General features: G+C 36.3%; 1 protein-coding gene across 1 annotated transcript in view; it reads right to left on the bottom strand.

Moving 5' to 3' along the window:
* Positions 1-13,793: 13,793 nt before the first annotated feature.
* Positions 13,794-15,764, bottom strand: part of LOC121729857 (heparan-sulfate 6-O-sulfotransferase 2) — a 130,937-nt gene continuing 128,966 nt past the window's right edge. The window contains exon 8 of the mRNA XM_042118508.1: positions 13,794-15,653. Within this exon, the coding sequence (XP_041974442.1) occupies positions 15,509-15,653 (145 nt within the window). The 3' untranslated portion in view covers positions 13,794-15,508. The remainder of the gene's footprint in view (positions 15,654-15,764) is intronic.

Raw genomic sequence — 15,764 nt, 5'->3', positions numbered from 1 at the left:
AGTACGTTTGTTTTTACATACTTTTTTGAAATTCTTGTTCATGGGGAAAATAGCTCGCTGTCCACAGTGATCAGAGCTTAGTATGTTTGAGACTTCTTTATTTAAGGGGTCTATATTGGTAAAAATATTATCAATGCATTTAGCAGAGTTGCCACTGATCCTTGTGGGTTCAAAAAACAAGTATGTCAAATTATATGATTTTAACAAAGAAGTGAATCAGTGGTTGTATTGGTGTCTAAAATATTTTAAATATTAAAATCCCCACAAACTAAAACACTTTTTAAATTCTCTTTATTTTTATTTTTCACAATTTCGAAAATTGAGTTAAAATTTGCACTCATGTAGTATAATAGTTACGGCGAGGTGAAAACATAAAAGCTCTAGACGTATTTCTAATACCCAATGTCGTCACTCCACCAAAATTGTTCTTAACACAGCTATTTTTGATTCTAAACGACCACAAAATGTGTTTCAGTAGCTGTTTAGTGTTTAGCATCAGGTTAATCGTGTGCTTATTTACTCGCAGCCGTTAAAAGCCACTTTCTGTCATTGGTTTTCCCGCTAGAACTAAAAATAGTATTGAACATCTGTGCGGCGTTCTAGGGATTATTTTTTCGAGGAAAACCTTAAGAGGGTAACACTGTTTTTCCATACAAACGTATTCCCCAATTTACTACCTGGACAATGCGCCTAGACAAATTATTTTTTTATACTATATCTGTTAAAGCTATGCCTCTACGTTCGATTTTTTCTAAATTTACTTATAAATAAAAAATATGACCCTTCAAAATCGCAAAAAATAACTGCCCCGTACCCCGCCAATCCATCAACCATAAAATAAATTTGAAAGATCTTTAAGATAGAATAAAAACGTGGAGCCATAGACTCACTCTTTCTGAAGATATAAAAAAAAATAGATAGGCTCTATTTTGAAGGAAGAATCAGAGGACTACGTTTCCTCGATTTACTGTATCTATCTCTATCACAATACACGTGCCGGCGCAGGGAGAAGCGTGATGGCAATTATAGTTTCTTCGTTTAAATTCTACCGCGTTCCCTCTAAGTTTAAGTTTTTTAAGTGAGAAGGGCTCACGATGAGGACGTTTTTTGAAAAAATTAGTTACTATTGTGTTCATAAACAACTATCTCACTTTATTTATAAACAAAATCTCTTCTATTTTACAAATTCCGTAGCTATGCAATTACAGTACTAGAAATCCGATTATCCCCTCAGTTATACGGACTCGCGATTATTCGGAATTGCTGGGTCGTTCTTAACAAACTAAATATCTTAATAGATATGTACTGAACATAAATACCGAGACCCGCTTTTTCATACATTCGATTATCCGAATTTTTAACTATCCGAATGCCTGACAACAACAATTTGGGTGGATTGCACCAGAGGCGTGGTTATAGTTACAGTTATGGTCAAAGTTATTATTATAGTTAATGCTAACTTAACTTTGACCACAGAATTTGACAGATGTCTGTTGCTGGTCCGACAAGGCTTTAAATGAACGTGGGCGGGGGTGGGGGCGCTGCTGGTAAAGGAGAACTGTCAAAAATGGCGTTTTTGTATGATGACAGCGTTAATTCCTTTTTCGCCACGTTCATTTAAAGCCTTGTCGAGCTCTATGGTTATCGTTAGGTAAATATGGCGTCCATGCTTGACTTTAACTAAAGATTTGACATTTTGCATTGTACTTATAGTTAAACGTGGGAGAGCCATGCTTCGGCACGAATGGGCCGGCTCGACCGGATAAATACCACGTTCTCACAGAAAACCGGCGTGAAACAGCGCTTGCGCTGTGTTTCGCCGAGTGAGTGAGTTTACCGGAGGCCCAATCCCCTAACCACTGCCCTATTCCCTTCCCTACCCTCAACTATTCCCTTCCCTTCCCTACCCTCCCCTATTACCCTATTCCCTCTTAAAAGGCCGGCAACGCACTTGCAGCTCTTCTGATGCTGCGAGTGTCCATGGGCGACGGAAGTTGCTTTCCATCAGGTGACCCGTTTGCTCGTTTGCCCCCTTATTTCATTAAAAAAAAAAAAGTTACAGTTATAGATAAAGTAAGTTGGTGCAACCCACCCTTAGTCCGGTTAATCGAGTTCCTACGTACTCTTATTTAAGCGGGTTATACACTTAGCAGGAATCCATTTACGCGCGCCATATTTCACTAGTACCGTGTATGTCATAACGCGGTATTTACGGAGACGGGACGCGACGTCTGCTCAACTTGTGTTCCGAACAAGCTCTCATTACTCACACTAATTAATGAGCACTATGTCTAAAGAATGCCTGTACATTCACCGAAGAGTTGTTCTTTATGCGCAAAAAGATGATGATAGAAATGGGCAAAATATAAATGCCTTAATCATATGAAAATTGTCCTGTCTATATGGTCATACGTCAAAAATTCTCGGGTGTTTTACCCGTTTGTTCTCTGTGCTCTTTAAAAGTTCCAGTTCCTAAAATTATTTATTGCGTCAATCCTAATTAGCCGATCACATAATATTATACCATCCATTGTCCATTTCTCATACAAGCACGCTATACTGTTATTTCTGAGCTCTATTGTATTTAAAGTTCTTGTTCCCTGTTTGTCGTTGTTGTTTTTTGTAGCTCACAAGATCTGTTAAATAATAATCAACCACAAAAACTCTTATAAGAGTTGGAACAGAAGGAGAATGCCCGAGCATTTACTGAGATTCATTATCTCCCGGTGCGTAAAATTACATTACTCCGCAAGACGCGCGAGTGTAAAAGCAGCTTTAGGGTTTGATGAAATTTAAGACGGATGGACGGAGTAGGCAGTAGGCAATATGTTCCCAGTCTATTCTCCTCAGTACAGCGGGTGCCGGGGCTGTTATGTAATACATAATTAAAACTTACATGTTACGTAAAAAGCTCAGCTTTAAAGCTTTTCAAACGCTGTAGAAAATGGAACGCTTTATTATAGAGTAAGAGCCAGCGACAGCTTCATGTATATTATACGACAGTGGTAAGGAAGACCAGCAACTATGGAGTTACGGTCGCAGTCACTCCAGGATATTCAGTTCTGAAGATCTATCTCCCGGGCAATAAGTAATCTTTAGACTAAATTTTATCGAAAACGCTTCAGGGTAACGTGAAAAGAACACAGATAGACGGACTCAGTATTCCGTGTCAAATTACATTCCAAGTATTTTTGTATTAATTCTTAAAAAAACTCAAGTCTATAAAAAAGGCAATTGTCTGGTTACCAGACTAGCCGGTAGCACAGAATATATATTAGTAGTACCAACAGAATTCCCACATGTGAAACCCGTTTAATAAAATAACAACTCATGCTACTATACTATAAAGTTCAAATTCCGAGCGCGCAGTGCTAGGTGCCTACAATTATATTTGCCTACATGTCCGCTCTCTTTCTATCGCGTAAGAGGTACCCTTTCTGACGAATTTTTCAGGAATTTTTTACAACTTAAACATAGTAATTTGTGTTTATTTATGTGTAGTATGCGGTTTGTTTCAACCAATTTGGTTTATTTGCTATGTTTTTGTATTTTTTTATCTTTTTTTTGTATTTTAAAGTCTTAAATTACTTAATTGAAATATTTCTTTGACTTTTTTCAATTGTTCATATTTATCAGATTAATAATGATTCTGTCACAGCGGTTAAATCAGTACGAAAAAATCTTGCGCGCGCGTCACCGCTCGCTTGTGAGTCCCTTGTGATCTGCCCCTTAAGGGGTACTTACAGTTCCATACCTAAACGCGCGAGTGGGACAGGCCTGCCGGTAGCGTCAAGCGTGCGACCAACATTGATCAGCGGATAATGGGATAAAGTCCGTACACAGGACAAGGCAATGTCTCAATACTCGTAGTGATGGGCCGAACACGCGACGATAAATTAAATCTTATAATTAAAATGCGAAAGTGTGACTTTCTGTTACTTTTTTATTCTTAATCGGCTAAACCTTATTACTTTTGGTAAAATAAGCTAAATAAGTTCTCGACAAACTTTTGTTTCAAGGAAAATAATGCAACATTTAAAATTACGACTCTCAAATCTACTCAAAAGCCTTTCGTTGTTTCGTTTCGTAAATACTGCCTATACTTTTTTGGACGTGGGAGAGCCATGCTTCGGCACGAATGGGCCGGCTCGACCGGAGAGATACTACGTCCTCACAGAAAACCGGCGTGAAACAGCGCTTCCGCTGTGTTTCGCCGAGTAAGTGAGTTTACCGGAGGCCCAATCCCCTACCCTTTTCCTTTACCTACCCTCCCCTATTTCCTTCCGTACCCTCCCCTATTCCCTTCCGTACCCACCCCTATTCCCTTCCGTACCCTCCTCTATTCCCTTCCCTACCCTCCCCTATTACCCCTTAGAAGGCCGGCAACGCACCTGCAGCTCTTCTGATGCTGCGAGTGTCAATGGGCGACGGTTGCTTACCATCAGGTGACCCGTTTGCTCGTTTGCCCCCTTATTTAAAAAAAAAAAAACTTGGTTTAAAAATGAGATCTGTAACATCTATAATGCTAAAATTATAATAAACATCCTTCACATTAGGGACATCGCAGACGACACTCGATCACACAAAAAGTGTGTCGTCCGCGATCTCCCTAAATGTAGAGGCACGCAAGTGGTACTGCAGTGGTTTATCGTTAACCCTACATGAGGCGATATGGTCCCAAATTTTTACTGATTTATTGTTAAAAAACGTCTCTATTTATCTTTCACTGCGTGAGTGACAAACTGCAATCATCTTCTTCTAAGACTTTACCTACCTTTACCAAAGCGGGTTCTGGATGGAGTCGAGTATGCAAAATATGAGGGCCGCTTCTGTGAATGATGAACTCAGAAAAGCATGCAGATTATGATTATGAATGTTGGACTCGTATCGGTAAACTGCAAATGACAGTATGCGAAATGAAGGATCATAATCTGCCTGCTTTTCTGAGTTCAACCCCATTCACAGAATGCGGTCCTCACAATTTGCATACTCAACTCTATCCAGCGTCTGATTTAAACCTTCGTTCATATAAAACGATACTCAGTTTATCGATACGCTCAACCTGCATCACTAGGAGTGCAACGCTCGGCTCCCGACGGATATGTCTCTTAATGATATAAATGCAAATTCGACCATTCTAGTTTCCTGCGCGTATGACACCGGCGCCACAGTGTAAATTATATATAGTACACCATCTTCATACTTACATGCATACATTACGTGATTTCACATCATTTTAGGGCTCCCGGCCACACACAAAGCATCCTTGCATCACAGCACATGGTAAATCTGCGGCAAAACTCATAATAAAAATTATGCTATGCGAATTCGCAGTTTTATGTGGCAGGCGGCAGTTTTCGAGAGCAGAACAATGCAGTATTACGACGCTTGCGAAAATTTGTCTGTGTTGAGCAAGTTTTATGTAACGGGCACGGATGAGCTACTTTTCTTTATTTATATTATATTGTGCCGCGGCACTGTTGCTCTATTACCTTAAAGATTTTACCGACGTGACCCTTCCACCTAAGGAATAAAGGTCACGCCAGAGGTAAAATACCTTTGAACACTGCAGCACCGCTGAATAAGACACAGCGCAGTCGGTTGGGCGAAATGTCAAGTTTGTAGCAGACTGTCAGACATAAATGTAGAGTCAGGGAATATGTACATTGTACGTGCTTTTAAATCTGTATTAGGTACAGGGTCAAGAAATAGTAAGAAATTTGAAAATTATTGGCAAACCAGCCATCCTGTTATTGCCACCTTATATTTAAATTTTGAATATCCACGGAACACCAAAAGATTTTCTGTAGTTTGAACTCTTGTAGATTTTCTGTCTATAGGTAAAAACTTTTATTTGGCTTTCATGTATGTGTTCATCTGTTTATATTTGTATGTAGCCGTAAGTCTTCTGAATTTAATAAAATAAAATCATGTAACACGTCGTTATAACAGTAGTTAACTCCTCCGTGGATGGTATCGCAGACACTATAAATTTTTCAATTGTTATGCGGCAGCCAGCTGCCGCTTGGGGATTGATGGGTTGCATAACTAAATGAAAATAAATGTAACATTTGTCGTCATACCAGTAAAAACCGAGTTATGATCATAGCACCAAAAGTTGCAAGTTGAAACCGCATTTAGTGGTAATGTTTGTGAAACTCACTTTAATTGCCCCCAGCGATTTCCGTCACAGTTTTTCCTTTTAGCACTAATTGGCTGAGTTTCGCTCATAAGCAGCTTTCCCCCGCGAGGTTGTGTAAGCTCAAAGCTGTAATATGACATGATGAAATTAATGCTTTAGAAATTCTTTAGAACCTTATTAAATGAATACATACTTACTAACACTTATAATAAACGCGAAAGTGTGTATGTCTGTTACCTCCTGGCTCCTCATGCCCAAACCGCTGAGACAATTCTGCTGAAATTTGGAATCGAGACACTTTGAGTCCCGAGAAAGGACATAGGATATTTTTATCCCGGAAAAATGTACGGTTCCCGCGCGATAAACGAAATTTGGCGCAACGGAGTTGCGAGCTGTATCTATAATTAGTGTAAAAATAATGTTCATATCATAACATTATGAACTGTACAAAATTAACTACAGATATTTTGTATTATAATATACTGCTTATATCAATACGTTTAGGCGGAAAAATGATTGTACTCAAAAGTAATAAAACCAGCCAAGTGCGTGTCGGGCCACGCGCAATATAGGGTTCCGTAGTACCAATGAAAATTTTTGTATGGTCAATGAATGTACATTTATAACGTGTTTTACACTACTAACAACATCATCTCAGTTACTTTCATGTATATACAGTATACTTCGCCGAATACATTTTTTTTAGTTGATCGACTAAATACTCAATAACTTCTTTGAAGTCTTCTTAGCCGTGATTCCTTTTAAATTCAGCATATTTCCTACTCCCATGAATTTTTTCACATTTCCAGAAACAACCGTTTAGCTGGTAGAAGGGGGGATACTGATTTTTTCCACTTTCAAACTTAATATTTCACAAATAGATCCCTAAATCGGAAAATGATCTATGAATAATAGATTTTATGTGCCATTTTGTCGGCATCATTAATATGTGTATTCGTGCCAAATTACAGCTTTGTAGGTCCAATAGTCTCTGAGTAAAACAGCGGACAGACAGACGGACGGACAGACCGAAACCATAAGAGTTCCTTGTTAAAAAAATTTCATCGCAAGACTGGGTGACTCTCCTCTCATTGACATTTTTTGCTATGTTCGTTAGTTTCGGATGTGACCTACCATGCCAGTTTAAAAAATTCTGCCTTAAGAGCCCATATGACCCTAACTTGACTACATACATTAACCTAGATCTCAAAATCTGTGAGGTCTAGAAAACTGATTTTTTGGCACAAGCAACTTCAGTTCATAAAGATTAAATGCTCAAGACAAAAACACGATTACTCAAAAAATGCTCGATAGTTTCTTTTTTACAAAAAACCTTGTTTTAGACACATTTTTGATTGGATCTTCGAAGTTTGCTGTCTTTTCTTTAATATTTTTTAATATCTAAAAAGGTATTGATAAAACCTAAATTTGCTCAAAACACTTTTTTCATAATCATTATAGTTCGTCTTTTATTCAAGTAAAACTAACTCGGCGATAATTTCGCGCCGTCCTTTTTCACCTGGCATATGAAAGACGGGCGTGAGTGTGAAGAGAGAAGGACGATGTTTGATTTTTAGAGTCAGGTGAGCTCTTAATATTAATAATATAATATTATCAAGTAAATAAAAGTACTTCTTAGTATACAATAGTACATACCTCATTTCTACCTGTCTTTCTGTTTGAAATTTGGGAGAATAGAGATGTACATTTTCCATTTTGCAAAATATTTTAAGAAATAAAAGAACTTGAATTCCGTAGGACCGATGACTGTATAAAAGAGGGTAGAATAAAAAAAAAGCATAATAATTGTAATCATTTTATTTATAATAGTGTTCCATAACACAAATATCTACATTTTGGTTCAGTCAGAAACTTAAACAACTAAGCACTAGAATTTGGTACTAATAACGCGTTTCGTCAGACAACTCGCGTCTACCAAGTGACAATAAATCTAAAACCTAGGTTCCAGAAAGTTCTAGATTCTAGAACGTCAAACAAACTTCAGTCGTAGCTGAATCTCAGAAACTCCATGACATTTTATAAAACTAGGGTTCCACGGTTGATCCAGAGTCCAGACTGACGGGCGAATGATCGTGTAATCGTTTGACTGACGGACTGACAACTTTTTTTATAACATAATATTGTACTTTCCTGTCATCATTCTGGCGTCAGTCTGAGATTGATGGACTGAACTGATGCCTGACTGACCGTGTAACCCTAGTCTAACAGACAGAAGCACTTAATAAAAAAAATATTTTTAATTAAATGCCAATTTCTAATCTGTGTTAAAATATAGTAACGTCATAATATTCTATTTCAACCTCATTTATTCCAGTTGAAAATGCAATGAATTTTCTTAAATTGATGTGTCATATTTTTTATCGGTAGTACGCTTAGTAAAAGGTACTAAAATTAGCTGCATTATATCATCAGTAGGTGTTAATTAATTGAACTTTGTTCATTTCAATAGTGCTTGCGACTGGTGGCATATGAAAAGCTATGACACAAGGTAGTTTTAAATAACATTTAACTTCTATCTTTACATGGATAAAGCAATCTTATAAAAATAATAGGACATCGAATTTTACAACTTCTGGCTTACTGTAATATCTAATAATAAGTATAGAAAATAAAATGTTTAGCAGACACTTCTGAAATTCGTCGTGTTATATCTAATATTTCAAACGTAATAGCGACTGATTTCGACTTCATTATAATGTGACCAAATTAGGGGGACACGACTGCTAAACATTAATTTCCTTAGTACTGTCACAAAAATTGATTCATAGGCAGATAGCGGACCTTCGCAATTTGGTCGGACTATGTCAAGCCCAGTCGACAGATAACGTTTGTCCATCCACCAAGAAATCAATTCCTATGATGGCACATATAGTATTTTGTTTCAAAAACTCTTTCTTTTATACAAGCTACACTGAGGCTTGACGGCCATATCATAATTCATAAGACTGATGGCTTTTCAGGTGGTATATTCATATTTCATATTTACAAAATATGCATTTTGGTTTACAACATATTATATACAATTGCATTATGCAGATTGCGGATTTATTTAAAACCAACAGATTTTCAGAATAGTGGACATTTTTAGTTAGTTTTTTTAACTATATATACATTTATGAAATGAAAAATAAACATTTTAGTCGTAATAAATTTGAGACATTTTATGTGATGTTAAACTTAAAAATATAATTATAGCAAAGGTAATAGCATTGCTATTTATCAGCGGCCGTATTCAAAATAACAGTAACAATGTGTTATTGAGTTTGGTGAGTCGTAAAGGTACTAAGAAATCTATCTACATCTCACAAATATATTAGAATCGTATATAGATAGATAGATAGGCATAAGAATGGTTTACCACTGTTACAATGACTTTCATACATGTTTTCTTCACCTACCTTCATATTATTTACATTTTCTTAATAAGCTTCATTCTCTTCTACAATATATTTTTATCCTTTGCTTATAATACTGTCTTGCTATTGTCACAGATATAAAGTTATTAAAAAAGCTTAAAAGGTGCAACGACTCAGTTTTTGACTTAAAAACAAAGACAAAAAAAGTTTAAGTAAATGAATATAAAATTAAATGCATAGTCGCTGTTGCTTTTTCAAAAGTTTGAAAAATGATTTTAAATGCTGAAAAAAATAGCTCACATAACATTAAGTATGTAGAAATCATTTAAATACTTTTTAAGCGCCACAAATGAAGAATATTATGATATTGTCATACAACAAGCATACATAGATTGGTTTGACTGTTGTTCTTTAACGGCCGTTCCCAATATTTGATCTATCTCTGGTTTTGCCCTACTAGAGATAGGAATAGCTCACATTAGACATTAGAGACATATATTTTATGTCAATTTTGAGCTATTCCTATCTCTAGTAGGGCAAAACCAGAGATAGATCAAATATTGGGAACGGCCGTAACAATATAGCACATTGGATAGATCGGTATCGGAGAGTTTGATCAAATATTAATACAACTTCAATCCAGATTCCAGTCCGAACTCTATCAAACAGCAAAATACCATTTGTCGTTAGTTTGACGTTTCATATGAATACCGTTTTGTAGCTTGTTTTTGCAATTAAACTCTATTAAAGGTGTATGAATTCTCGATTAAAATAGTAACATCAGGAAATTGATTTTAACGACACAACATTGATGTATACAGTATAATAGACAATAAACGCATAAAATAAAATGCATAATAATTTATCTACTACTTATATTATAGTAAATAACATTCACAACAAGATTAAAAACGGTATTTGCACAAAATGCAATTTTTGAGTTCGATCGCAGAATTCTTGTTTGTTGCTAATATTTGCAGTTCAGCTTTTAACTGTAATTTATATTTACAAAACAATCGTACGCTCGCATTTTGAAGCCTTTCTACCGTTTTAAAACATTAAACCTATTCTGTAATATGGCGGAAATCCTTTAATGTATCGGGGAGAACAGGTTAAAAAAATTTACGCCGCTTTCAGCTTTTTAAAATTCACAAAGAGTTGCCGTGGATCATGCGATCGAAATTTTAAAAAATACCTTAAATATAACTTAATATTAAATGGTAAACAGAACACGTAGCTGCCGATTACACAACGAAAACCTCCTCCTTTTTGGAGGTCGGTTAAGAATACAACTAATTATGCGTCCTATAAAAATCGAATATGCACAAAATTTTGTTCTTTGGTACCATTGAGAATAACTTTTACAACCTGATAATACGCACCCGGAATAATAACTATTATTTATTACTCGTAACAAAATATTCATATTTCATACAATATAATATCTAACATACTATGTACAGTAAACAGTTACAGCAAGAATTACATTTAATTGAAATGCACAGTTTTGATCTGATATAAAAAGCGAAGAACGTAGGATAAATCGGCGGAAACACGTGCCTTTAATTTTATATTTAAGCATGTGATATGATTAAAGATTAAAATAAAATAGGTCCCTTATAACACTGTGAAATAAAAAACACAAAAAATTTGTTCTTTCAGCGCAGTTACTATCACGGTGAACTCCAAGGGACAGATCACAAAAGACATTGAATTGAGACGATCCGACCAAATGACGTTGGTCTGTCAACTGCCTAGGAATCAATTTCCTCGATGGTGCGTACGTTTTACTGTTGCGTACGGGTTATAAAACACGAACGACCGTAACGCTTACGACGTGGCTTTCAACTTGTCATCTCCTCCATTATGCTAACCAAGTTAGGTCTCATATAATAGTATAGATATTCACACACGAAAAGCTACCAAACATAAGGCTCGATTTAACCGCGAGATGATAAGCAAAATATGTCATATAAATAATAATATGCATGTCACCACGTATAGAAATAATCGGACAAGTGCGAGTCGGACTCGCGCACGAAGGGTTCCGTACCGTTACAGAGCAAAAATAGACCAAAAATTGTGTTTTTTGTATGGGAGCCCCCCTTAAATATTATTTTTATTTTGTTTTTGGTATTTGTTGTTGTAGCGGCAACAGAAATTCACAACCTGTGAAAATTTCAGAAGTCTAGCTATAGCGGTTCTTGAGATACAGCATGGAGACAGACAGACATCGAAGTCTCAGTAATAGGGTCCCGTTTTTACCCTTTGGGTACGGAACCCTAAAAACAAAAGAAGCGCTAATATTAGGAGAATCGATCAAAACTATGCATCATTTCGTTGGGCTTTCAACAACAGACCAAACTACAGTCTATGTGGGTATCAAAAGCGTATCCAAAGGTGTGTTCGAGTCTAAACTATAAAAATATCTAGAGAAAGATTAAATGTAATCAAATTACAGAAAATCATAGTTATTTTAACATTTACATAATGTTTGTTACTTAATTATTATTAGAATGATCAGTAGTTACATTTACCAATTCACACTTTTAGGTCTATAATTAAAAGATACGTGTGGCACTCGGGGACTGCGGCGGTAAAACTATTGCATAACATTCTTCATCAGCTTATGCGATTATCGTCTAGTCGCACGCACACAAACACCGTGCCGAAGTCTGACAACGCCGCTCTAGCTGTGCCAATCAAAGTGGGGTGTGTTCGTTTACACTTTACATAATAACTATTTTGTTACGGAATTTCTCAATAGCATAAAAAATTTACCCTCACGCATTTACCCTATAATATTTCGAGATAGGAGAGTTGAGACTCAAACACGTCTTAGACATAACTCGTGGATGGATTTAGTACAAAATAAAGATACTTAAACCTACTTTTATAGTACAAATGCACATTTCATTTGTCGAATAAACATAAATTTAGAACGAGTATGGGAAATATGCATTGATTCCAAAACTAAATACTAAACGAAATATTTATGTATAGATTTAAAATAGCTGGTTTACCGTTAAACATTAAATTGAGAATAAATTATTTAAAAAATCGATTTAAACTATTGTAAAAAGTCTATATTAGCGAAAATTTTTCGGTGCGCATCCGTTGTCTGATTGCCATAACACAAGTTTAACTTAGCATGGGATTAGACGACGTGATGTACAGTGCCTGATTTATTAAACTATTGTATATTACATATTATTAATAAGTGTTTATTAAAGAATTTGAAAGGTACGTCACACAACAGATGCAAGAGTTGAGGTAAGAGCAAAGTTTTCGTAAAAGGCTTTAAAAGGATAGAGTAAATCCTATAATCGTTTCAAATTGTCTTTGGATCCTTTATGAAAGAAATCCTTCTGACAATTTCGAAGGCTTCAGGTGCTATCCTTTAAGATTGTTCCAACCTTTTAACTTTCGACTGAAAATTTGTCTCCGCAAAGTTTTCCAATTCCGTTTTGGGGAGTTCTCGAAAACCTTTTCTTTGTGAAATCTACGAGGTGTATATTGTCGTATTCGCTTTTGTTCCAAGTATTTATAAAATTATATTTAAGTAAGTTAATAAACGTCGCTTTTCAATACAATAATTACAATTCACAAGTAATTTTGTTGTTTAAATTTTTAAATATACTGTAATTAATATTATAATTATTGATATATTGTTGTAGCAATTGTTGTAATTTTAAAACGTATTTTGATCTCAGTTTACTTTCTGCAGTTAAAATTATATTCATATAGATATTTGTTTGAAGCTACCTAATATTTTAAAGCTATATTATTTTAGGTACCAATGTTTAAGGCGGGGATTAATCTCAATCCAAAACGATAACTTTGCACACAACCAAAGACCAAGCGTATACGCATCGCAATAAGATTCATTTTAGCTTAGCATAAAACTCTAGTCACTCAAGCGGATCTTCTCTATTTTTCATGTTTTTTTTTAAATATCTTTGGAAATAAACATTAAGAAACAAAATTGTTCGGTTAAAGAATTTTTAATATAGATTTACTAACAATTTATTCAAATAAAATGTATAAGTATCCTAGTTAATACTTATATTTCGATGAAATAGATTTTTATCGGAGGTGAGTTTGAAAATTAATTACAGCCAAAGTATTAAGTTTTATTAAAATGTTTATGGTTTAAGGTATTTTAAATATTGTGCTTTATACCTCATATTTTTTAAAACTTTGTTATTACATTGGAACTAGGTAAACCGGAAGTCGCGGAATAACAAATTGGGGTTTATCCTCGCCTTAACGGCATAAAATAGCTTTCAATTATGTACAACGAAACATAAAACTAATCTTATTTGTAAAGTTGCCTCTTGTAAGCACTCTAGAATCTAGCATGTAACAGAAATCAGCAAAATAAAAGCGCGCTCAAACGCTGAGAGAATTACATTGAGTTAAATAGGTTACGGCATTTTAAAACTTTAAAAACGAAACAAAAATATTAAAATGCAGTTGTATATAGAGCAGGAATTATGCATTTATAATTCTGTATGTCTTTTGCTCTGGCCAAATGAAGTAAGGCCCACAGAGACCAGTAAAATTATGCAATTTGTAAGGCGTGGTTTGTTTAATGGGACACATCATAATAATAACAGTAAAATGGGTCTCACAGTTTGTGACATTCTAACATTCATTAAACCGGCCTCACTTTTTTTTAAACTCCGTCTTCAGATTTTATTCAGTCTGAGTTCACTTTATGTAGTTCTCAAAATGAGAAGGTCGAATATCGAGCAATCAACCGCACTCTTTAATTTGCGCTAATCGTTCACATCACCGATTGCGTCAGTGTTGCAGATGAATCAACACGGTCAAATTGAAATCAATCTGATTAATTGGATGCCCAAATCAGTACCCTGATTCTACGATTTTAATACCAGATTTAAGTCGGCTGTCACATTGGGCCAACGCATTGAGTCAGGGTATTGGGTCAACGTGTAGAGTACGGAATGTCGCTACCAACTACCGTCAAGTAGGACTCTTACACGTTGGCCCAATGCGTGGGTCCTTGCCTGGTGGCTCATTGCCTTGGTCCAATGTGTACAACGGGCTTTAGACGCTCGCAGCAAATGTAAACACTCAGCTCGAAGTCCTAGAAAACTATTTTGGTCGTGAGGCGAGCCACGACTTACGAGCGTCTACGTACACTCTTGTCTCGTGCTTCGGCTAGGGCCTCGTCCCGCGACTCGCACGACAGTGTAAATCTGGTATAATGCAACGTCCTTCGGTCGATCTAGTCCGTTTACTACCTACGAAATTATATTTTAAAAATGTAAATCCAACAGAATAAAAATCTTCATAAAGCATTGATGTTACCTTTGTGTAAAAATATAATTTTACAACAGACTGAATCGAACAATAAACGAACCTATATAAAATGGCAGAATCAGGTTACAGAGATTTAAACACTCAAATGACTGTCAATATGCATTGTATTAAAACCACATTGAAACATTCGCAACTGTATACATTCATATTCTGTGTCACCTCATTTACAATTTATGTAGATCTTGGACAAAAAGGCGGCGAGCGCGGACATACAAAACTTTTGACGTGGGTGACGTGGGAGCGACACATGGTGCAAAATTAGGAATAGTTTGCCTGCTGGGTCTCGCACCGACGCGATCACATAAACAGAAAATATTTACTGAGATTTTATAGATATAAAGCTGTCTTTAGCTACGAGTTTTCATAAACAACGGTGGTATATTTAGCAACATTTCGTTTATCATACATGCGGGGATCACACGGTCCCAAATACGGGGAGGCCGATCGATGCGTTCGGACTGATAGCAGGCCGAGCTGCCCGGTTTCGTGCATCCTCGTATGTGTGCACTATGATCAAGTCAGCCTGCGATCAGTCCAACCGATCCTTGGGCCTTTATACCCCATCAAATTCACTAATACATCAAACACAACCATAGCCGCGGATATTCGAGTCTATACACTATCACTGCCAACCGTAGAGCTACTTTCCCCTGTACTTCTCTGTGGTGGCATCCTCCAGGTTGTTGTCCCAGTCGAACTCGGTGATGCCGTTCCTCGGAGCGACCTCCCCGAGGTGACGCCATCGGAAGTCGAAGTCGCTGTCTCGCTTCTTCAGCGCTTCGAACCTGTAGGAAAAATGTTGGATTTAGAAAAGATGTGCAAGAGATCTTTGATCCTACTATTTTATCCAACGTTAATGCAGCTTCGTGGCTTGGTCGATCCAATCTGCGTCGTCT

This window comes from Aricia agestis, chromosome 8 (genome assembly GCF_905147365.1).
Source record: "Aricia agestis chromosome 8, ilAriAges1.1, whole genome shotgun sequence".
In the NCBI taxonomy this organism is placed as follows: Eukaryota; Metazoa; Arthropoda; class Insecta; order Lepidoptera; family Lycaenidae; genus Aricia; species Aricia agestis.
Note: the sequence above shows the minus strand (reverse complement) of the source record. Positions and strands in the feature narration are given on the sequence as shown.